Source organism: Aphelocoma coerulescens, chromosome 2 (genome assembly GCF_041296385.1).
Source record: "Aphelocoma coerulescens isolate FSJ_1873_10779 chromosome 2, UR_Acoe_1.0, whole genome shotgun sequence".
NCBI lineage: Eukaryota > Metazoa > Chordata > Aves > Passeriformes > Corvidae > Aphelocoma > Aphelocoma coerulescens.
Genome location: NC_091015.1, coordinates 66,284,766 through 66,309,344, shown reverse-complemented (window position 1 = coordinate 66,309,344; position 24,579 = coordinate 66,284,766). Strand labels below are relative to the sequence as shown.

The window sequence follows — 24,579 nt, the reverse complement described above, 5'->3', positions numbered from 1 at the left end:
CCCTTTCCAAACCAGCTACACTGATCATGAAAACATGTGGCTAATGTTATTACTATGGTGCTATTCCAAACACATGAAAAAAAATTATGCTCTAACTCATTTAGGTCAGAAAGGAGATTTTGTTTTATTATTGCAATAAAATCAACAATTTAGGGTGTATAGTTAGTTTTAACCCTTTTGAATGAAGAAATATTCCCTACCAGTGGTAATACTTGAAACGAGGTCTCCAGTTGGGAGTTCGCAAAAGTGTCTGAACTGCGCAAGCCAGATTTACAAACATATAGCACATAAGGAAAAACCTGTTAAGAAAGGAAGAGCATTTTCTAATAAGAAATGTACTAGACAAATGTGCTTTAAAATGTAAACAGAATCCAAAAAAGGGAAGAAATGGATCCATTTTCCTGTGCACTGTGTTTACAGTGGCCAAGAGAACACAAGACATACATTAAGATTACTTATAGAATATTAGGCCTCAAAATATGGTATCACATGTATTTTGGAAACAAATGCAGCAAATAACTGACAATCATGGTGTATCATTTTTGGCTGGGACAGAGTTGATTTTCTCTTTCTATAGTAGCTCAGATGGTATCATGTTCTGGACAATGTCAATAAAATAAAATTCTATTCATATTCTAAAATGTTGAATTGTTTTTTCTGTCTCTGTTAGATGCACTTTACTTAAATAGCAGTAATTGTTATTTGAAAATCCAAGTTTTTTTAAAAGTGGAACATACTTTTATTAGCATTCAAGACCTCTGTCATGGAAAAAATTTTTTGGGCCTAGAAATCAGTTCAACCAAAACATTTTGTTGTTTTATATTATCTGTGGGATCAAATAGAAATACAATTTGCTAGAAAACAAAGTCTAACGTATTATTTCAAAAAGAAAAATAATTACCTACTTAATTTAAAAATAAAATACTATTTAACTTAAGAACACAAAACACCACACTCATACTTACATTGAAAGAATTGGTGCTACACTGTCCAATGAGGCTATCAAAATTCCTATTTCACAAATACCAGCAGTGAGGAGCAGAGCCCAAGTTGGTTCTCCATTTGCTTTTCCATGACCAAATATCTATTTCAATTCAAGATTAGGGAAAGCTGTTCATTATACAATTATGAGCCATGGTACAAATCATGAACTAACTTACTTAGTTCTAACTGGAACTAAAAGTAGACATTGGTTACAAAGGAAAATGATGCAATCTATACTGTGAAAAATCAAAACTAAAATTGCAGAACACATATTTCCAATATTAAATATGCTTACTAATGTAAGCAATGACTACATAACATTAAAGTACTATTGCAGCTGTTGTTGAAATATTCTTAAATAAATTAAAAACCATATGGATAAGAAATTTATGCCCAGTAAAAAGTTAATACAGTATTTTTTGTAACACAGAAATGAGGTGTCAATTCAGTCCTTATCAACATAATAACATAAGGAGGACTTGGATAAGACTATGATCCTGCACAGAGCCCTACCCAAAACCATTTTGCATGTGGCAATTTCCTTTGTGGAGAATTCTATCCAGCTATACTGGTGACAGATAGCAAAATGCTTTGCCTGAAGTTCCAGTGGTATTTATTCTCTTCTGTATTTCTCCATTCAATTACAGAAATTAAGTCCTTATTCATTCTCCATACTGTCTTCTGTAGCTTCCTGTCCTCCATCAATTTTCCTACCATTATATTAAAATCCCCCTTTTTTCTACTCATGTTTCAAGTATTTTGGTTTTTTTTCCTTAAATGTCATACTCTTGCTTCTATAATAATCTCCTTTCATTTCCTTGATTGTCCATGCAGTAGCCATATCACTCCAAAACTGCAAGTGCATCCTCAAGTGTCAAATCCCTCTTTAAATATACTGCTTCTCTTCAATTCCCTTTCTCTCACTTCCCAAACCACAAATCTTTTCCTTTTGATTCTTCACTCCTTTCAAGTCTAACTCTGAAGACATGTAATTATAATGTCACCCTCTCTGTACCAAATTTTTTCTTCAGGCAAAAGTAAATTTTTCTTGTTTCTCTTTCTCTATACTACCCAGCACTTACAACTTATTGCATTATAACCCCTTTGTGTTGACAAATCGAACTCCACCACTACTCAGTCCCTCCACCCTAGCATACTTAGTGTATTTACTTCCCATTACAGATACTGATACTCTTGCAAGTCTTGAGGTAAGCTTTCAAACTCCAAACTTCACCATAGAGATCACAGCTTTACTCTCCAGACACTATTATCTTTCCGAGCCTTATTTACTAATTTTTAATTCAAGTGTTGTTGTTTAGGTTTTGCAGAAGCAGCCAGCAAGAATTCTCTCATCATCTTCTGTTTGCCAGCTCCCTTACTTTGAGAAAAATCTGATTTATTTCTTCTTAAAACATGCACAGAGGTGTTGGAACAAATCTTCATGTTTGGAGTAGTGGGATAGAATTCTACTGTTATATCTTTGCTGACTTCGTTTACCTTACAAAAATGAATAAAAAGTAGGTTTATATCTCCATAATATGAGAAGTATTATGCATTTCCATAGTGAGATTAAATAACTGTTCACAAATACGAGCAGTAAACACAGCGTGGAGTCTAGAATTTCAGTTATTAGTTGCTTCTTAGTTCATTTATTTCCATTTATAGAATACTATATTCTCAGTTTGGAACCACTAACTTTCATGTGTAAGAACAAACATAATTAAATTGCACTGCACAAAAGTACTGAAGCTCAAACTTTGTCCTACAATAGCCTGATCTATTATTCTACACAAATAGAACTGAGTTCCAAATCTTTTCTTCACATTCTACAGGAACAGCAGAAATAATGCCTCATATTTTTTTGTCAAAATAGAAGTCACATTGGAAGTACTGTAACAACAAGAACAAAAGAAATCTCACTTGAATAAACGGTACAATGCCATCTCTTGCAATGGCCTGCAACAGCCGGGGTGCACCAGTGAGACTCTGGAGACCAGCGCCACATGTTGAAAAGAATGAACCAATCACAATAACCCATGGAGAAGGCCAGGCCAGTGTACCAACCACCAGATTTCCATTAACTGCTTCTCCAAACCTTAGGAAAGAACAGGGGAAACAAAAATAATTAAAACAAAACAAAAAAGAATCAGTAAGCATTAAAATAACTTTTAATATAGTTTCAACACCCACATTTCAATGTTTTTGGACAACAGCACTTTTTAACAATAAACACTATGTTACAGTACACACTATAGGATTTCCCAACCAAGCAATCTCTCTTTACCGTGCTGTTTTAAAGACAGTAAAATTGCTTCACATTAAGTGCTGCCTCTAAGCAGTTATGTAGCAATTACCAAATATCTTGGCAAACTTTTCAGAATTAACAGCAATAGCAGGAGTATGTACATATGTATCTTACAGATTCTTGTGACAGCTAGGAACTAGATGGCAGAAATCTGTTCCACTAGTAATACAAGTATACCCTGGGGCATAAGCAGGAGATTCACAAAAAGTATTAGCCCTTCCTTTTAAAAGTGTGACACTGACAGACAACAAGTAAACAGAGAAATTACTAGACACAACGATTTTGAGTTTTCCACATCTTCTGGCTGTTTTGCTACCTGATGCAATTTTTAATTTACTACAGCAAACAAGTGGGTAGAAGTCAGGAAGAGGTGCTTTCATCACAGTCCTGAGTGTCCCATCCAATACTACCGCCACTATTTTTTTTGATACTTAACTTAATGTTAATTTAGGCATGACTTGAATAAACTACAAAAATGTTATTCCTTGCTCACCCCTCCTTCGAATTGACAGTTTTGTTTTAAAAGCAAGTAAGGTTCTTGTAGTTCAATCTTACTGTTGTTAGTAAGCAGCCAAAATTTATTTTAAGGCTATCTCTACCGTATATATATATATATATATATCTCACTATTATGTTTTTCCAATGAGTTCAGGTTTTCCAAAATAAAAGGAAAAGTCTACAGAAATGAAAAAAGATAAAAACTAAGAAAAATTAAGTGCTTTTTATCTTTTCAGACCTGCTATTAAAATAGGGTCAAGAAACACAGCAATAAAGTGAATAAAATAAGTCAGTGTTCAAATTCTTGCTTATGCCCAAGTTTGGATGCATGACTACATATATTTTCAGCAGAGGGGAAACGAAAATGTAAATCACACTCCTCAAAATTATAGGACAAAACCCATAGTGTGCTTCTATATCAAGATTTATATAACTACACATTTATTCTTTGTTCAAATTCTAATGCCTGTTTTTTTAACTAAACACAGGATAGGAATAACTTGAAGAGATGTAAGAAACAGAAAAATGTACAACCTACTTTTTTCCCATTGCAGACATAACAATCATAATGAAAAAAGCCTCAAAACCCAGTTTTTAAACCAGACTAAAAATCCATACACTTTACTATTCTGATGGATTTCAGCCACATAAAAACTGGCAGCAATGTAAATGAAAGTTCATGGATTCAAGGCTCTTGCTGCTATGCAACCTGCTCTAATGATAGATAACAGCTTGGAAAATTCCCTTCCCCTCTGCCCTGTAAATTTAAAAAATGTGAGTTTATAGATATTAGCTCTGCATTAATTTCTTATTTCAGAATTCATTTACTATTTCCTAGGCAGTTTGATTTGACTTTTATATTTACTTTGAAGAAACAATTACCAGGTATTTTCACTGATGCGGCAATATAATTTTAAAGTGAAAATCACAGAATCAAAGAACGAGTAAGGTTGGAAGGGACCACAGTGGGTCACCTGATCCAACCTCTCTGCTCAAGCAGAGTTATGCCAGAGCACATTGCATGGGATTGCATCCAGATAGTTCTGTAATATCTCCAATGAGGGAGACTCCACAAGCTCTCTGGACAATCTGTTTCAGTGCTCAGTCACCCGCACAGTAAAGAAGTTCATCCTTGTATTCACGTGGAACTTCCTGTGCATCAGTTTCTGCCCATTGCTTCTTGTCCTGTTGGCTGGCATCACTGACAAGAGCCCAGGTCCATCTTCTTGGCACCCCTCCTTTACTTACTTAAATACATTGATGAGGTCCCCTCTCAGTTGTGTCTTCGTAAGGCTGAACAGGCCCAGTTCCCTCAGCCTTTCCTCGTAAGAGAGATGCTCCAATTCCTTTATCATCTTCATAGCCCTCCACTGGACCTCCAGGGACTCCATGTCTCTCATGTACTGAGGAGCCCAGAAATGGACACAGCAATCCAAATACTGCCTCACCAGGGCTGAGTAGAGGGGCAGGATCACCTCCCTCGACCTGCTGGCAATGCTCTTCCTCCTAGTGCAACCCAGGATTACACTGGTCTTCTTGGCCACAAGGGCATACTACTGGTCCAGTATAGAACCCTGGGGGACACAGGCCTCCAACTAGACTCTGCCACTGACCATGACCCTCTGGGATTTGCCAGTCAGCCACTTCTCAATCCACCTTACTCTCCACACTTCTTGAGTTTACCTATGAGGATGCTGTGAGAAACAATGTCAAAAGCCTTTCATGGAAGAAACCTGCTGCTTCTTGTATTAGTTTGATTAGAAACCAGCTTTTAACTTCCGGTTTTCCTTCTAGACTAATGAAATAAGTAGTCTCAGCATCAACTTCACCACCTTTTAAACAATACCCCACTGCCACAACCAAAAGCAAACCTGGGCCTCAGTAGAAAAGAGAACCAGACACCAGCAAGAAAACAAATGTGAAACCTGACAAAAATTTCATCTTAACCAACTTCTCCTAATGGAGAAATTGATAAAAATCTGGAGATTTTCTTCATGCTCATATCCATCACATTTATTCCCTTCATCCTTCATATTATGCCTTAAATTTGTCAGGCAATTACATGCTTGAAAATCAAGATGACTCCTGATGTACAACTGAGATTTTAAAACAAAAAATAGTCATATGTCTAGAGGAAATCATGATGGTGCACTGCAGTCTTATAAAGTCCCCTTGTCACATAACTCCCAAATTTTTTAATTGGTCTTCAAAAGCCTATTACTTCTCCCAAAGTAATATCCCCTTATCCCCATGCATCAGTTCTGCAAATACTAATTATGAGTTTCTTTGTCAAGGACATTTTATTAGGCTGGTTCAACTTCAAACATTTATCTTAGGTTCTGCTTCTGCTTCTTGAAGGCATACAGTCTGGTAACCTGACCAGTTTTTGCAGCCATCTCAGTTTAACAGACAAGCTTTCCCTCCAGTTTTAACCTAAGCAAAATAAATATATACCATATGCATATTTCACAGAAGAGCCATTAATAAGTCCTATTAATGTAACTTATGATTATACTCCCTGTAATATTAGAAGTTGAATACGACTTACTTATCTCTTAATATCACACCTTCTATACAGGCACCAAACAACACTATACAGGAGAGATCTGTTACTGAGACTGAAGGAAGATTACTCTCTAAAAAAATCACATAGAAAAAACCCCACCACTTTTCACCTAGGTATGAAATGAAAACATCCACAACAATGAAAGTATGTGTGTGCATTTCCTGGTTGCTTTTTGTTTGTTTTTTTTCGTTCTTCCATGCTACAATTTTTTAGTTTATGTTCTTCATGACTGTATTCGACTCATAGCGATTTGTGAAGTATTGGAAGTAGCCAGTTCATATATCATGCAACAGAACAGGTATTTTCTCATACAAATAAGCAAGTACTTGTGTACATTAGGTTTTTGAAGGACCGACAATTTCAATTGCTGGTTGTTTGGTTTAAGATCTGGTTATACTGAGTATAACAACCACCTGCCAACTGAAACATAATGCTAAAAACTGTTGGATCGCTTGACTAAAACCATCAATTATATATTGGAATTTGAAGCACTAGTAGAATATAGAATACATATATTTGTTAATAAATTTTGACATATTTTAATAATATTTATAAATAATACTGATATTTTAGACAAATATAAAATATTTCTTTTCAGTTTAGATTTCATTCATTTTATACTCAGGGAACTCTAACGACTTTCCGGTAAAAATTCTGTTGCACCTACAAAATGTAGACTAGAAAAAAGGATACAAATAAAAGATGTAGTTGAAATAGCCAAAATCGTTCCAGTAGGAATAGATTTCTGAGCATCCTTTAGATCTCCAGATCTGTTTGAACCTGCCATAATACCTTAAAAAGAGACAAAATTTATGTCATAAAAACAATTAGCAATAACTCCCTGTTACTAACTAATAGAATATGAACATCTAATTTTAAGCCAAATTTAACTCAGGGATTACCAATGGAGCAGGCTACAAAAGTATAATATAATCCTTCACAAATAGTCAATTTATAGCTTCATTTTATTCAGAAATCTGTGTTACTACCCACTTGAATAAGCAAATCCTATAAAGGTTAGTAAAAAGACAGATTAAAAAAAAATATTTTTCAAGCATAACCTCAGAATAATTCTTGAAATGAAGGAGTAGCAAAATACTGGGGATGGATGTTATAAATTAATAGGGATTTAGCAATTTTAGCCAGTGTGACCTAAGGCACTGACTTTCTACTAAACAGACCATCAAAATAGCATATGCAAGCAAATCAATAAACTAACAAAAAAAAGCTTAGAAGCAAAAAAGAAAAGAGCAGGCAAGAAAAAGAATGGTTAGAAAAATCACATGTACACATGTATGTGAATCTAAAAAGAGAACAGAAGTACTTTGTAGAACATACTGTCATAGGAGGGAAAGAAACCCATACAATAACTATTTCTGCCATCTCTCCTAGAACTGACCTGACCACTGGAAGCAAAAACATAGAAGCTAATGTCAAGATGCTCCAGTGCAAAAACACTGTCAAACTCCATGGAATGAAACATTAACCATGGGTTCAGATATGATGAAATGTTGGTAAGCATCTGAAGTAAAGAAATGGGAGCAGTGGGGTTCAAACAATGAATACAAAGGGACACTTCCACTTGATAATACTAGCAAACAGTGCTGCAGCTTCTTATTGGAGTTCTGTTCTGTTACTTGATATTACTTCAGCTGGGACTTGAGAAGAAAAACATGTCTGGCTGTTTCAGTCAAGCGTGAGCTGAGGAAAATGAAATACAACTAGTTTAAGCTTGACAAAAAAGTCTACACAGTTAGTGTAGCAAAAAAATATTGGACATTTAAACAAAGCCCAGGCAGTTAACCAGGCAGCTTGAATACCTGCAGAATCATTTGAATATTAAACTGTTCTCATGCCTTTGAAGATTAAAGTATTATAAAGGTATGCATCTTATTTTGAATAAGCATTTAGTAACCCATAAGGATTTTGCCTTCTTTTCAGACATAGAAATGGCCCTTAAACAGATTTCCTGTTTAAGTCCTATAACCTCCAAAAGTCATCAGCCATGACCCGTGTCTCCCTAGCACCAGAAGGTTTTAGGTATATAAACTTGGACACAGAAACTAGCAACAGAATGAGTCACCAATAAGATTGGTGAAAATGAAAAATTTTCACATGAAATTTTTTTTTCCAGGTATAAGTACACATTCTCAGGCAAGAAAAATAATTGTATCTACCTGTCACAGATGGGAAATAAATCCCTACAAGCATTGTGAAGTAGGTCATGATGTCTGTAAAAACATAAGGAAGTCCACCCATTTTTGACTCTTCTGATCCAGCAACTGATGGCTGATCTTTTTTCTCAACTATTGATCCTTTTTCTGAATAGGCACTCCAGAGATTATCTACAAGGTCGAGGAAAAAACAAAAATCAGTGTCATCTCTCTGTTTCAGGATATCGACTAGTGAGAATGCAATAATCCTAGGAATCAGATGCCTTTTTCTTACACAAAAATCATTACATTTCCCAGTATGATTAATACCAATAGTAACTGGTGGGCATTCCAGTCCATGCCAGTAAAAATGCAGTAGTGTGAGATGCGTCCTGCAAAATTTTCTCCTCCTTTAAAGGAAAATATAGAATTAAATTCTAATATATTTGTAGAACATACATTTCCATTGCGCAGGCACACAGATGTACTATTGTGAAAAAATAAGGAAACTTACTTCCAGGTTCCAGGAATCTCAGTATATACTAATACTTCTTGTTCTTGTGTTTTGAGGAGCAATATGAAAAAGAAATCCTACTTAACAGTAACTTGAGTTCTTTGAGACCTGCTGTACAGAATAATCCTGGATAACAGTTCAGGATTCAGCTGTTCATGGCTAAAGATTTCCACATGTTGACAAAAGCAGGGTAACCAGACTTCAGAAGATCACTGATAAGCAAAAAAACCCCCAGCAGAATATGGCTCAAATTCCCCAGCAAACTAAGCATATTTGTTTGAAGACTGATAGGTCAAAAAGCCAGAAACTTTTGAGAGCTTACATTTATGGAAACACTGGTTCTGTACCTTGATAAGATTGTGAGAACAGCCCACACTGATTCTTATTTGAAAATGAGATAAGTTGTCCTATCATATGTGAGGAAACAAAGTGGATACTCTCCTGCCCTGTCAAGAAGGCAAAGGATTTTACAGGAAATAAACAATTCCCATGGACTGCCAGCATGATCAAATAGCCAATTTTCAGACATCCTGAATAACTTTAGGGAATTCAAGTACAATATTTTAAGTTTTTATAATAGCAAGAAGTAACCTTGAGTAAAATAGAAGATGGACTTTGAACCATTAGTGGCCAAAGATAGGGTACTCATACCCAGATTTTTAACAAAAATCTTACAATCGGTAAGCATATACGGAAGTGTGCATGAGAAGCAGAAGAGAAAGCAGATCAAAGATTAAAAGTAAGTATCATTTGGTAAAGAATGCTATGTGTATTCAATCAAATGAAGAAGAGTAACAGACTGATCTAGAGATAAAACTGAAGCCTAAGAAGAGTTAATGAAACAAGAGAATTTTAAATTTCAGGAATTTGAGAAGTGACGTAAAATAAGACTAGATCTCCAAATTAGCATCTACCTACCCCCTGTGAAACATAAGAAGAAAGTCCAAAATTAGTTTGTAACTGCCAATCAAGAGCACTTAATCTCTTAATGAGCACTCAACAGCTTGTGTCCTTTATTCAGCATGACATATGGAGTGACAGTGACTTGAGCACTGCGATGCATACAACTTAATTGTGGAACTGTGCATGCCAGCACAAGTGGATAAAATTGGCTTAGATATTTTGTTAAATAGAAATCACTTTCCTATTTCACAGCATGTCACACAGAGCTTTCCTATGCTCATTTTCCCAAAAGTGATAATTCAAGTGGACTTGAAAGTTGGGGTGAGAAAAAAGAATAACTTTCCAGAAAAGTCCAGACATTTGTCCCTTCTAGGACCATTCCTTGATTGCGAAGGCTCCTCTAGCAACATTGAGGATACATACACAAGAACTGGTACAATGTATCAGACCAACATGCTACCATGAAGCAGAACAACGTTGATTAAACCTAGTTGCAGAATTGTATCATTTTTGTTAGAGTTACAGGAGTATTTAGTCAGTCACTCGCAGAATGATTTGTTATTGTTAGGACAACATTCACAGAAGGTATATAAGAGATGAATACTTATTGTATATGAGTGCCCAATAAATGGTGTGGACTTATCACACTTCCTAAGACATGCAGTCACGGCATCTGAATACTCCCAGCCACAGCTCAAGAAACTTTAATTTGCAAAGCCTGCAGCTCCAAAGTCTTCACACAATGTAGAACATATATCAACTGGAAGAAAACTCTCCTTGAGAAATCTGTGCCACTTGAGCTCAAGCGAACACTAGGTATCAGAATGTGTGCTCACACTCAGCAAGTAGAACACCTAGTTTTAGCATTTGGTGTAATTAGGTTAGTGAAATTGTTACAAAGTAGTTCTTGTTCAGAGAAATGTTAATCAGCGAACGGGAGCAGAGCACGCACTTCCAAAAGCAGGGAAAGCAGTACTCAGCCCAAAATCTCCAAGAACACTGAAAGACCTGAGGTTGAGGCGAAATAATATTGATACCCAAGGACAAACAGAAAGCCATTTCTTTCATTTAAAAGTGTTTCAGGGAGACGTAGAAATTAAAGACTCATGAGTAGCACCTGCACAGGAACAGTCAACAGCAACAATAGCAGTTGATAGAGGCAATAAACATAGGAATTATCTTTGGGTTCTGACAAAACATAGTAGTTATTCACAGTTTTTCTTGAGTTTTGAAAAACTGGGGAAGCCTCAACTCAGTTTTTGTAAAAGAAAACTGTCAGAACTATTCCAATTCTTTGAGGGAAACATAAATTAAGGCAATCCACTTAGATCAGTCCATCTGTATTTCCCATGTTTTTAAAATATTGCTCACCCAAGGAATCTATAGCAGACATTGGATAAGAGGAAATGTCCTCACATGGATAAAAAAAAAACAGTTCAAAGACAGAAAGTAACAGGTAAAAGTAATGAATAAAATATCCATTCCTCCAAGATGTCTCTTGAGTTCATTTAGTCCATGACTGTGGGTTCTATCTGTCCTAGGTGTCTTCCAGGGCAGGAGGGCTGGTTGCAAGCTGCATCAGGAGCTCACGACTGGTGTATCTATAGTAGTCCATACTTATTGTCCGTGGTTAAGTCCACTTCTCAATCACAGGCCCATCAGTATCTTGCATCTCTTTCCTGATGACCTAAGATACCATGGGCCCACTGAGCCAGAAATAATTCAGCCTATGTTGCCAGTCCACATCCACCTGAGAGACTTCATTCTTGGCTGCCCAATGCACTTGTCTGTTGTTGCGATGTTGTTTGATAGCATGACTTTGGGGTGTGTATGCATCTACACAGCATGCTTTTACAGCCACCTTCTCTACCCAGGCAGCGATGTCTTAGCACAATTCAGCAGACCCGGTGGCTTTGCCTCTGTGCTGCCAGTAGGTCATTTTCTATAGTTCTAGCCACTGCTACAGAGCATTTACTTAAAGCCAGCTGGATGGCATTCAGCTCCACAACCTGATTTGATCCACCTTGTCCCTCAATAGCTTCTGTGACTCAGCACATAGGACTCCATGGAGCAGCTTTCCATTTTCCATGTATTCCTACAATATGACAGGGACTATCAGTAAAGAGAACATAACACCTTTCATTTTCCAGTAGCTGATTATATGGTGGGGCCTCCTCCATGACCAGATAATGGTTAACTGCCAGTACCTCATAGAAAAGAACCCACACAGCTTGTCTATTTGCTATCACCTGGTGGTTTCAGCTACCTAAGTATTTTAAATACAGAAATATTATTTTTAACAGGTATGGCAAATCATGAACTTCAGGGAAACACTCTATGCATGTCATAGACAAATTTGACTGGCTATATATATATCTCTCTGAAGGAAGGTTCCTGAACCAGGACTAATTCCAACAGAAGCAACACAGCAGCATTTTGGTAAAGAAAGAAGACAACCTTTCCTACAACCCTTCCCTTTTATTATGATGCAGAACAAAGATTAAAATAATCAGAAGTTGCTTATATTTCTATATCTTTAAAAATATGATTGCATTACCAATTTTTTTGTTTTACCACAGCTTAAGAAGTGTCAGAATATGCTACACACACATAAATATCCTAACCCATCCACCATTTATCAATTCCCCATAGAAATATTTTCTACATAAATTTGCTTAAAATATTATTTAAATATAACATCTTACTAGGAAAAAAAGAATACATCATCATAAGATTCAGTTTGCAGGTAATTTTCAACGCACTAGAACACAATGAAGTTGCTCAAATTATAGCAAAAAACTTTGTTTTCTTATGGTGGTGGTGTATGGTGTTTGAAAAACACATGCAAACAGATTAAGAATAAATGGTGATCACTTCACGTCCACTGCCTCGGACTAGGAGAACTCTATCCAGACCTTCTGTCAGAACTTCCAGAAATTCCATGTCTGAAATACCATCTGGTCAAGGAATTTATTCAGAAGAGAAACAAAATAGCTAGTAATCTCTCAAAAAGTCTGACATATAATGCGAAAATAGAGTTCAACAATTTCATCAAAGAGTTTTTATGTGTCACCCTTTACTGTCCCATTACTGGTTATTCAAGTGGAAGTGAGGCCTAACTTGGGGGAAATTCCTAGTTTTTCCCTAGTCACCTACAAAAAAAGATAAAAGTAGGAAATTTTAAAATTAGTTCAAAGTTAAGAAATGCTTTATACCAATAGAAAATCCCCCTCCCTCAGCGCTACCAAGATTTTTTATAACTCTCTTTGTGTCACTTTCTTAAAGGCAGACTTATGCTTACCATACTTACTAATGGTTATCCCAACAGGTAATGGCAGAATCACAAAAATGAAACCCTCAATTTCAAGAAATATGGAATAAATACAGTAGAGGATACAGTTTTCATCCCCTTTTCTGTTTTTAGGAGGTCCAGGCATATTCAGGAGAACTAGCTGAGCATGTTGTGATTTATTAAGCACTACTCCGTTGAGCTTCACAGCAGTGTGCATTCTTCTCACATTTGACTGATTTCTAGCATGCAAAGAAACATTTTTAAGCACTGTCATAATACTTATGTAATTGAATCATATGTTATTTATTTGAAATTACAAGTATGTAAACCAAGCTATTTTCATGGACACTAATATTTGTACATATTCAAAATAAATAAGAAAATTCAATACCTTTGACAAGAACATTTAAGTCTGAAATTCAAGCAGTTCTAAGTAATTTGTCAGAATGCACAAATCTTCCAGTTGTCAATTATCTTTTACCAAGATGAATCAAAACTTTGGTTTCAATAGAAATTAAAGTTCAGACAAGAACCACTAAGAATCCAGTTTGAGTTATATAAAAAAGTAACTGGATTTATACAAGAATTCCCAGACAATGAAATTACAGGTATGCAATGGAAAGATCACAGTATTTATGTTGTACAGTACAAGGTTTTATTCACGCTCCTTTGGAAACATTACAAAATTCTATAAGCCAGTGAAGAAAATTCAGAAACACCACAGAATTTTGAAAAAATTACTAGCTTCTCACACCGTAAGAGTAAGGCAGTAAGCAGTGAACTGAAATTGAGCCTATTCCCTTACATTATCAACATTACCTAATATTTTCCTTGATGCATCTACAAATGTAATTGTTGTAGGTTTGTGCACAGGAAGAAAAAACAGCTAGGATTTAAAAAAAAGTCCTTACTGTAGTATTTCACTTGTATGGTTTAGTTGCTTTTCAGAACAAAATAAAAGAACAGTTTCCTTACAGTTCCTGAGAAACAGCTATCTGTGTAAAGTTAGCCATGGCTGGAAATGAGTCATATGCTACAATGTGACCAAAATATTCAAACTCTAACTTAGTCCATTTATCCAAAAGATCTGCTGCCCAAAAAGAGATTTCTTTTTTTTTTTTTTTTTAATAAATAGTTAAAATGCATTTGGCCTGAAATTTAGTGGCCAGTGAAAAACAGCCCTACCAATTCAATTGATTCTCTATACTCTGCCACCCCTAATCTTCCCCCTACAAGAGAATGACATTTCTAAAACTGAGTTTATCAGTCCCTCCTGGGGGATTTTCTATCACGATGCCCATCTATCCTAAGAACCAACTGCACAAGAACCATATATGGAACAAAGGAATGCTTGAAGCTCAGTTTTTTAGAAGCAGAACTGCATTTTGAGATGACCAAACAAGAACTATGAAGAAAGGCAAGATTGTATAATTGAGATGTATAAATATTGAAGCTGAAACATTGTTAAACTAAAAATAACACGCAGGGTGTAACTTTGTGACAGTGGGCAAAAAATTCAGCACTGAAATAAAGGCTTGCATTGTGTAAAATGTGAACTGAGGCTTACTAACATCACTTATCCTTCAAACATTGGTAGAACTGAAATCATACTTAGTAGACAAAGTAAACTTCCCAAATTTTCAAAAGAAGCTCAATTTGTTAAGCAGATAAAATTAAGAAAATGCTGAACTCTAAAAAAAAGCAGAGCAGTCAAGTGAATTTCACTCAAGAGAGGTAGTATCCCATTTTTGTGTGCTGTCATATATGTCTGAACTTATGTTATTTCTACACATGCATGGGTTGGTAGAAGGCAGGCAAGAACTGACTTTTGATGAAACATGAAAGTTCCCTTTGTGAACAAATATTCCTTATTGTGCAAGTAGTTATAGCACAATGAGAGGCTATTCTTCCAGAATAAAAATATATTCAATTTTAAATGTAGTTAATTAGAACACTAAATACTATGCTGGTGTAGAGGAGTACTGTCAATATTTATATTCTTACAGAAACTAAAACACATGTTTTGTGACTTAGCTTGAATAGAAATTTGATAATACTTAAGAGAACATTAACAAGTCACAATGATGAATATTTTTTCAGCACGTGCTATATCACATTATATTAAAAAGGAACAAAAGAATAAATGCATTGCAAATTATGATTTAAAAACATGCATAAAATGTAAAAGATCACAAGAACCAGAGAACCCAGCCTATGTTGTTTAAGTGAAGTGAAATTTAGACTTACAGATTTCCCCATTCTCTATGTGAAAGGGAAGCAAATGCATAGAAAGAAAAAATTATGCCATCAGGTACATTATTAAGTCAACGATATTAATATACTGTACAGGCACACCAAGTTTGAACTGTAATTTCTACCCAACTACACATTGTAGTTTTAAAATAATAATATCTGAAATCAGTGTCTTGCACAATTCTAAAGTAGTGATAAGAACTATTTCAAAGATACTAATTTTAAAAGCCCTTAAAGATTAGAGTATAATGCAGCCCAGGACAATGCTTTAGAGCATGAGCACAATAATTTTTGGAATCTGCAGAAGGCAAACTGTTTCTAAAGAGCTCAAAGCAAATCCACAAACCAACTTAGGATTTTAGGTACTGATTTTAAATATGCTTTCTAACTGCATTGCCTAAAAGTCCTAGATTTAAGATATGTTTTCTTTAGATATTAAGATTTCCCTTGACATCCACAGTTTTGGTTTGGTCATGTGCAGAAAATAATTTAAGCTATTCTTCTAAAATCACAACATGAGGAAACAAACAAACTGATTTCCTTCTGTAATTGTTTTTGTGTCTACTACATTGGTTTGACACAAGGAGTAGCTCTTATCTATCTAAGAAGAAGACATTAGGGAATATTTAAAACAGGAAATATTTAATATAGCAAGACATACATATTTAGACAAGTTTTATATTGCTTTAATTTACAGGATGAGCACTGAATGTCCATTAAAAAGCCAACCAACCAAAAAAAACCCCCAACTCCCCCTCTCTTCCTTTGTTCAATAAAACACCCCCCACACCCAAAAAAACATGCACCCAAAATCAAAAACACAACCTAAGTGTCTTGAAAGACTATCTGCTTCTTTGGTACTCCCTCTAGTACCAAACACAACAAAAATACACTAATTTTTCACACAGAGGGAGAAAGAAGAAGTTATCATTAAGCTTTTTAACATATATGCTTTCTGGTACAATCCAGATGTTGAGTTTACAGCTTGAAGTCTGCTATATTTAAACTTCACTCAAAACATTCTCTTTACAGTCATTCGACCCATAATGTACCCATAGTACATACTATTTTTATAAGGATGCCATTTAAGTGAAGTGCATGAAAAGATTATTTTTGTATTCAAGTTTAAATAAAGCAGAATCACTTAAAAAACAAAACCCAGATAAAACAACCAACTAGAACCCCTCCCCCCATTAAAATAAACACAATGAAATAAAAAGCTCCACATACCACATGCATACTTACGGCTTCATGTTGAAAATATCTTTAAAGCCAGACACATTTGAATCCTTGTTTTTATGCTTTTCCGCTACAAACTTTTCTTTAGTCCAGGTCATTTGCACTTTCTCTGGCATAGCAGCAGCCACACTTGCTTCAACTGCTGGAGCGGAGTGTGAGGCAGTGTTTCTATCATGGATCAGCTGGGCCTGGCCACAAAACAAATAATCACCGCAAGATTCAGTCAAAACTAGCATTTTCAAATTACACATTATTAAAATTTTGAAAAGGAATTTCATAGCAGGAGAACCAAAGAGGTTAAAGAAAAATGCACCTTACTTTGTGAACAAATATGAGACTATTGTGACTTTAGCATGAAGTGAAATTGCTTGTAAAAATGTACTTAATTGTTCATATTTGCAAAACTACATCTTACCTGGAACATTACTTTTGTAATGAACTCAAGTGAATTTCAATTTCACCAGAGAGTACTTTATTAACATCAGGGCATTTTGCCAATGAAAAACTTGAAAGCCAGTACTCTCATTGTTCACGAGTTACATTATTTCACAGATACTGTTGTAAACATTGTCCATTTCCCATGCCTTTAGCTGAACTACCACATGACTCTCATGACGCCAGTATGGGACTGGCTGAATTGAAGGCTAGCTGTAGATTTAAATTATTAAATTAGATTATTTATGCCTGCAAGAGTATAACATAACAAATTATGAATATTACATAACAAATCCAACCAATCTAGCCATGAAGGGGCCTTCTCTTCCCTTTTAACAGTAGAAAGTCAAATCAACTTCAAGAACACAAAAGCGCATGTCGGAAGAATATTGTGTTTTCTATTTTCCATTCCCCTTGCTTCTTTGGAGAAAAGAAAGATTAAATATTTAGCACATTATTTACTTACTTTCCCTCATAATACTTTGTCCATAGACTTCTCTATTTCCATCAAATGCAACACAAATACAGTAACTTAAGACTCTGAAAATTATAAATGAATTGGTATTTGGGGGCAGGATTCTTTTTGTGCTTTGGAGTTTTCTGTTTCGGAGGAGGTATTTATTTTTTTCCTGTGATTGTTTGTTTGTTTGTTTGTTTGCTTTTTGTTTAACAGTTCTGAAAGCTATTCAGAGACTTGTTAAATCATGAGTTGAAGGTCCTGTTCTGTTTGGGAGCCCCAATTATTCACGTTAGACATCATCATGGTCCCTCCACATATATGTTGATTAAGAATTTCATGCAGGTCAATAAAAAGCACGAATAAAACCCAAGCAGATGAGAATACTACTTTTGTCTCAGAAAAGCAATTCCTCTAGTGGTTCACAAATTGTAATTGCAGGTGGTTTTAAATGCCTTTGAGCTTCTGTATATTCCCTAAATTATTTCCTAGTCCTTATCCTCCAGGATTCCCAAATTCTTGAGTTAATTTCTGAGGTTCATATAAATATCTCTTAGTCTGATGGTCTTCCTATGTTCACAGATGATTAAACGATGATTCAAGGCCACAAATCAGAAATTCCTATGAATACAATTAATTCTATGACGAGAATGAAAAAAGCTAACAAATACATGCCAATATTATAAATACCATGGAACAATAGCTGATGGACTAAAATTTCAAAGGAACACTGTAAGATGAGTTCAGTTCAACTATACTTCAATGGAAGAAAATTTGCCATGTTTAGAAAGACAGTGAGACCAAGAGAAATTCTGGACCTATAATACACATCTATAAAAATGCAAACACAACAAAAACACATTCTTGTTAGTGCTATTTTGATACCAAATTCAATTCATGAAACACAACACTTTGCTCTCTCACTCCATGATGAAAGGGAAATACAATGGTATACAGCACTTCTACAAACTAGGCTACACATTTTAGATATGAGCAACGCTTCAAGTGCACACTAAACTCATTGATTAAATCAGTCCATTTCCTTTCACTGTCACCATGCAGAAAGCAGTAATGACATATATGGGTTAATAATGGCTTGCAAATAAGCATAGAAATCTCCTTAAAAGACCTAGTATATCAATACAGTCTCTGCGAATCTTCAGTATTTCAACAGAGAAACTATAAAGGAAGTCAATGGTTGGTGAAAACATGAAATATATTTATTAATGTAACACCCTGCTTCTGGCTCTTAAGAAAACAGGAAATCTCAGAAATGTGTTTCTTTTACGGAAAGTAAGTTTGAGAAAGAGAATATAGTTCATGTCGCAGAAGCATCATCTAGAGACAAGAAATACAGGTTAAGATAATGAATGTAGAAAAAATGACTAAAAACTCCTCCATAACAATGAATGATTAAATTGTTCATGTGTAGTTCAGTTTGCAGTAGTGGCACTTCAAATATTGCAATGGAAAATATGTCTAGTCAGCACTATGTCCAACTACCTCTTCCTCTTGGTAATCATTAGTCAGCAGTGCCTGAGCATCTTGGACAACGGACAATGGACTGGAGTAGCTGTTTCTTCTAATTGAGCCTCGAGATTCATCTGTGATGCTCTGAATCTGGGACAAAAATGTTACCAATGACAAAAAAAAAGTCTACAGAAAAAAGCAGATATCATATTCTTCTTCATTTCAGTAGATGAGATGTGGTATCAGCTTATAAGGCTCTTTTTAAAATGTTTAGTAGTTAGTTATGAAGTCCCTTTAAAAACATTTGTGAAAACATGAAGCCAGTTGAATCTTTCAGTCTCTATGGGAAGCTCAAATATTCACTTCTTTGTGAGGGTCACGTCCTTTTGTATACGTACATATTCAGGTGAATTTTTTTACTCAATTACAAACAAAAGCATGAAAAAAATTAAAGCATGTGAGAAAGCTACTTTCCAACTCTAAAAACCTAAAACCTTAAAAATCTAATGATTCACAAACTATAATTTTGCTCCTCACATGCATGCACCCAAATTTCTGCCAATGTTACCTAACAGCACAACCCAACACAATTTGGTGGGGAAAGGATTATTACCTTCTCACAGGTCCCATTACCACTGCCTGGCCCAAGAGTCATTACTGAGGGTTAACCAGAGAAAAAAGCCAAAAACCACCAAAAAGGGAAGCAAGAAAGTGAGCGAGGCTCTACATTTTCCTTTCCCTTTGTAGCATGTTGCAATGGGGTCTCCTGCAACATGCATTAGACAGCGAGGCCCGTGGAAAGAAATAGGGAGCGATTCTTGATAGAAGTTTCAGAGATCTTTATTCTCCAGCCACATGGCCGGGGGACTGCCGAAGAGCTGAGCAATCACAGGACAACCAGGGTCCTCCCTGGGCAGGGGAACACAAAATAACCAACGGGGAACAGGATTAGGGTACATGTGACCAGGAGACCCCATGCCTAGGCCATGCCTCTACCCCAGGGTCCCCTCTCCCAGGACCCCATGGCAGGGGGGAGGAACCCCAACAGTAGCGCTATTGACAAAGTCAAATAAATAAATGTTTGCCAGCTAAACTTAAGTTGCCTATCTTATGCTTTGCAGGCACATGTTATATTTACACCCAAACAGAAGCAATTTGACCAAGTTTTCCAAGAAAGTAAACAAAAATCTGATGAGTCCTCGATGCCCTGTTCTACAAGAAAACCCAGAGGGCAAGATCAAATCAGTTCTATTTTTAAAAAGTGACAGAAGAAGGAAGGGTGAGGGTGATTGCTCAGGGACAAAAGCAGGCCTATGAAACAGCAAAAGAACACTGTACAAAACCAAATGCACCTCTTTGAGAAGGTCTTGGCTTCATTTGAAGGCATCCACTTCAGGTTAAAGTGAGGTTAAAGTACTAATCTTTGTGGTAACAGGAAACCAAATTACACTCACCATTCAAAGCTGGAATACCAGGTTATATTTGAATGCCTGGAGACAGACAATAAAAAGAAAAGCAATGCTAATTTGAACTAGAGATACTAATAAATGAAATGTTTTGGAGGTCAGCAAAAACATGAAAAGAATGGCTCAGCTCATTTAAGGAAAGATGATCAGAGTAAGAATAGGCCTGAGTACATCTGATGTACACTGAGTACATCTACTCATCTTGTAGCTCCAGAGGACAAAAATTATCCACATTTTCTTATGAAAATACAAAAGAACAAGGTAGATTTAGATATCCTGATCAGAAACAATACATAGGTATGACTTTTAATCTTGGACAAGTCAGTAAATACTAGGGGTTCTTGGAATTATCAAGGGTTTTACTTCAGACCCTGAAATAAATTCAGTGATATTTTGAATGTCTCCACCAAAATTGTTGGGGTTTTGACACTGACTAGAAGCCAGGCACTCACAAAAAACTATCCACTTATTTTCCTCTGCTATAGCTGAGCAGAGGAGGGGAAATTAAAACAAAAACTTCATGAGTGAGATAAGGATTAGGGGAAAAACTAAGGCAAAACAGGTTCAAAACTCAAACAGTATAAAGAAGACTTATTGTTAACAGAATTAAAAGTAAAAAGTAATGAGAACTAAAATAAACCTTTAAAACACCTTTCCTTCCCAATCCCTCCCTCTTTCACACTGACTGTGCAAGGAGACAAAAACATGGGGTTTTGGTCAGTCTTTGTCACTTCCTAAAAATCTTCCTTCAGTACGCTTAAGGAAAGGAGTTTCCTTCTTCTGCTGTGCCGTGGGATCCTTCCCATGGGGATAGTTCTCTGTGAACTTCTCCAGCATGGTTTTAACATTCACAAATAGCAGCCCATCCGACCTGTTGTAACATGGCTCCCTCCCACGAACGGTGCAGTCTTCCCAATGCTGCACATCGTGGGTCATTTTAGTTCATGGGGTTTAGTCTTTTAAGGATAAGCTGTTCTAGTTTGGAAGCAAGGGCTCTCTATCTCTGGAAGAAAGGGTCTTCTCTCTCTCTTCGAGTTCCTCACTAGATTACAGCTTTTCAGCATCCACGTGCTCCAGCATGAGCACTTTTCCTCATGGGCTGAGCGTGGATCTCTGCATCCCCCCCCATGCACTTCATGAATTACAGGGAAATAATTTGTTGTATCATAGTCCTCACCACAGCTTGCAGAAGAATCTCAGCTCCTATGCCCGAAGCACTTCCTTCTCCTCCCTCCTTTCACTGACCTCGGTGCTGCCATGTTGGTTCTCCTCACATGTCCTCACTTTTCCTCTTCTCTGACTCAGAAGAAAATTTTTGTCCATAGGTAGTATTGTTCTCAAGTTTTATCAATTGAAAAGTTCTTATTGAGCTTCGCTATGCCAAAAAGGTTGATCTCGACTGTGTTCCATGTCGGGGAATTGTTTGCCATGTTTTTGTCGTTGGCCACGTGGTCCCTGCCGGCACCACATGGGTGGCCCTGGGCACGTTGCTCCTGCCCTCAGGAGGGCTTCGGCCTTGGGAGGGCCCCAGCCGTGCAGCCTCCCCTGGCCCCAGGAGGGCTCTGGCTGCACATTTTTGGCCATGCCACCCCAGCTGCACGGGCATTCCCAGTGCTGGTCACAGCACCTGCCCATTGTCAGAGCCTTCAGCGCTTGGCTCTGTGCCAGACATAGTAGAAGCTTTGAGCAGCTTTCTCCTGCCCACAAAAAACTAGACTGTTTTTTTAAACTAATACACTCAGGTTTTACCCTGCTTGATAAGAAGGAAGAAACTGAAGCTATAACGGTGATGGTAAAGTTCAGATAAAAGTGAGTAATAAAGAAAATTATATGGAGGGAATAGAAAGAAATAAAAACTTCCAAGCAAACAACTCTGAAGTATAGTCCAGATTCCAACCAGCTCAGAGCTGAGGAGAAATTCTTTCATCTCCTCCGCAGTTGATATGCCATAGACTACAGAGCATTATTCATGTGGAAGTTAAATCCTTCAGAATCTCCAATAGATAAATCACTCAAACTCCACTTGAAAGATACTACTGTTCAATAAAGAAACAGTAAGACTGAATAGGATGTACAGAAAAGTTTGGTTTGTTACTGAAAATATGTTAGGCAGGCTCAAATTGAAAGAAAACTACCATGACATGGATAAGAAAGAGGATTTACAGTATCACATCATTGTAATAATAGCAGGCATCTTTAGGAATCTTTAAAAAATCCTGTGAGGTGGAAAAATGAATAGAGAGAAGAGGAGAAATAAAAGGAAAAAAACCATTAAAACCCCAAACTGCTTGGACTTGTACGATTAACATCAAAAAAGAAAAGCCACAAGAAAAACAATCTAGCTGTTTTACAAATGAGCAATTAAACACAGTAGAGTTCTCTTATTTGCCGTGGGATGGAAATAATTTTTGTGATGGCAAAGCCAGAGAATTCACTACCTTCTACATCACTAAAAAATCTTGATAATACTGAAAGAGTTAGCAGAATATATGAGGGGGTAGAAGCACAAGCCAAAAGGAAAGGACTTATAAGTTACAAATATTCATAAAATTACAGCTGAACGAAGCTTGTTACTAAATATGCAAAATAGTAAGGATAGGGGAGCAGCAAAAACAGCATTTCCATATTGATACTACAGGATTATAGTTTGTTGGCCTAAGTTTCCTTCCAGAAAGAAATCAGTTGATTCATAAAACATTCAAAATAATGCAGAAACTAAAAAAAATATTCAGTGCGATTTGAACAGATTTGTATTATATTGTGTAATATGGTGTATTTGTAAGTTATATGAGGAGTGGCTGAGGGAGGTAGGCTTCTCTAACATGGAGAAAAGGAGGCTCAGGAAGGTCTTTCTCATTCTATTCAACTACCTGGAAGACAGTTGTAGTGAGGTGGGGATTGGTCTCTTTTCCCCAGTAATAAGTAACAGGACAAGAGGAAATGGCCTTAAGTAGTACCAGAGGAAGTTTAGATAGAACATTAGGAAAAATTTCTTCACGGATAGGGTTATCAAGCATTTGAATGGGCTGTCCTGGGAGGTGGCTGAAGTTGAGGTACTGGAGGTATTTAAACAACATGTAGATATGGCACTTAGGGACATGGTTTAGTGGTGGATGTGGCAGTGTTAGGTTAAAGGTCTTTTTCAATCTAAATTATTCTATAATCCTAAAACCAAATCACAATCAAAGCTAATCAGTCCAGTTGTATAATCATGAATCTTATCTACTGATGCCAAGTTTGGAAAGGCTGTGAATATATTCCACACTGATGCTCAAATGTTTTGCTAATTAACACTTGCACTCAACAAGAACCGGAAAACTCTTCAAATCTGTTTAAATAAAAAATTATTTCTTTTCCCACGTAACTTTAACCTTGAAAGTTGTCTTGGGGTGACTTTATGATGTTGTATCCCATATCTCTGCCCTATGCCCAGAAAATAATTTCGTGCCTTTCTATGCCTTTAAACTGAGCCTGAGAGGGGGAAGAGAAAAAAAAAATGAGCAAACTCTTCAAAGCAGTTTACAGTTTGTTTCAAGGACGCAGAGATAGAGACAGTTCTCTGTGTTCAGCTGCGGCAGCAGAGGGAGAGTGGAGGGAAGCACTCTGCTTGCTTTCAGAGCCAGTTTTCAGCCAGTTTTCAGCTACTTTTTCTCCAGAAAGAGAGACAGAGAGTTGAACTTTGCTTTCCTGGGACTTTGGTTTTTTTTCCCCTTCTTTTTTGGACTGTTTCAACATCAGAACACATCGGGACCTTTTCCACAGAAGTGGAGGCCCTAGAGGAGGGGGCCCCACCCTGTCCCAGCTTTGAGGAGGAAGAGAGAGTCTACCTATGGAAGGACTCTGAAATTTTCCCAGGTTTTTTTCTCCACAGTAAGAGGTTTTACTATTTAGCATTATTATCCTCTCTGGTGTGTTTGTTAAATAAATAGTTTTTATCTCTTTCACTTTCTTCGAGGAAAATTAGTTTTTTCCTGAGCCTGGTGGGGGGAGGGGTGGTTGTAACCTGCCTTCTCTCAGAGGATATATTTCCAAATTTGTCCAAAC

General features: G+C 36.5%; 1 protein-coding gene across 1 annotated transcript in view; it reads right to left on the bottom strand.

Annotated features, from left to right (window-relative positions):
- The window catches only part of LOC138105160 (solute carrier family 12 member 7-like), a 29,493-nt gene that overhangs the window by 2,366 nt on the left and 2,548 nt on the right, over positions 1-24,579 (bottom strand). The window contains exons 3-11 of the mRNA XM_069004841.1: positions 19,103-19,219; positions 16,714-16,895; positions 13,321-13,454; positions 8,531-8,698; positions 7,047-7,145; positions 6,336-6,393; positions 2,905-3,079; positions 966-1,084; positions 201-299 (exon numbers count right to left, since the gene is read on the bottom strand). Of these exons, the coding sequence (XP_068860942.1) occupies positions 201-299; positions 966-1,084; positions 2,905-3,079; positions 6,336-6,393; positions 7,047-7,145; positions 8,531-8,698; positions 13,321-13,454; positions 16,714-16,895; positions 19,103-19,219 (1,151 nt within the window). The remainder of the gene's footprint in view (positions 1-200; positions 300-965; positions 1,085-2,904; positions 3,080-6,335; positions 6,394-7,046; positions 7,146-8,530; positions 8,699-13,320; positions 13,455-16,713; positions 16,896-19,102; positions 19,220-24,579) is intronic.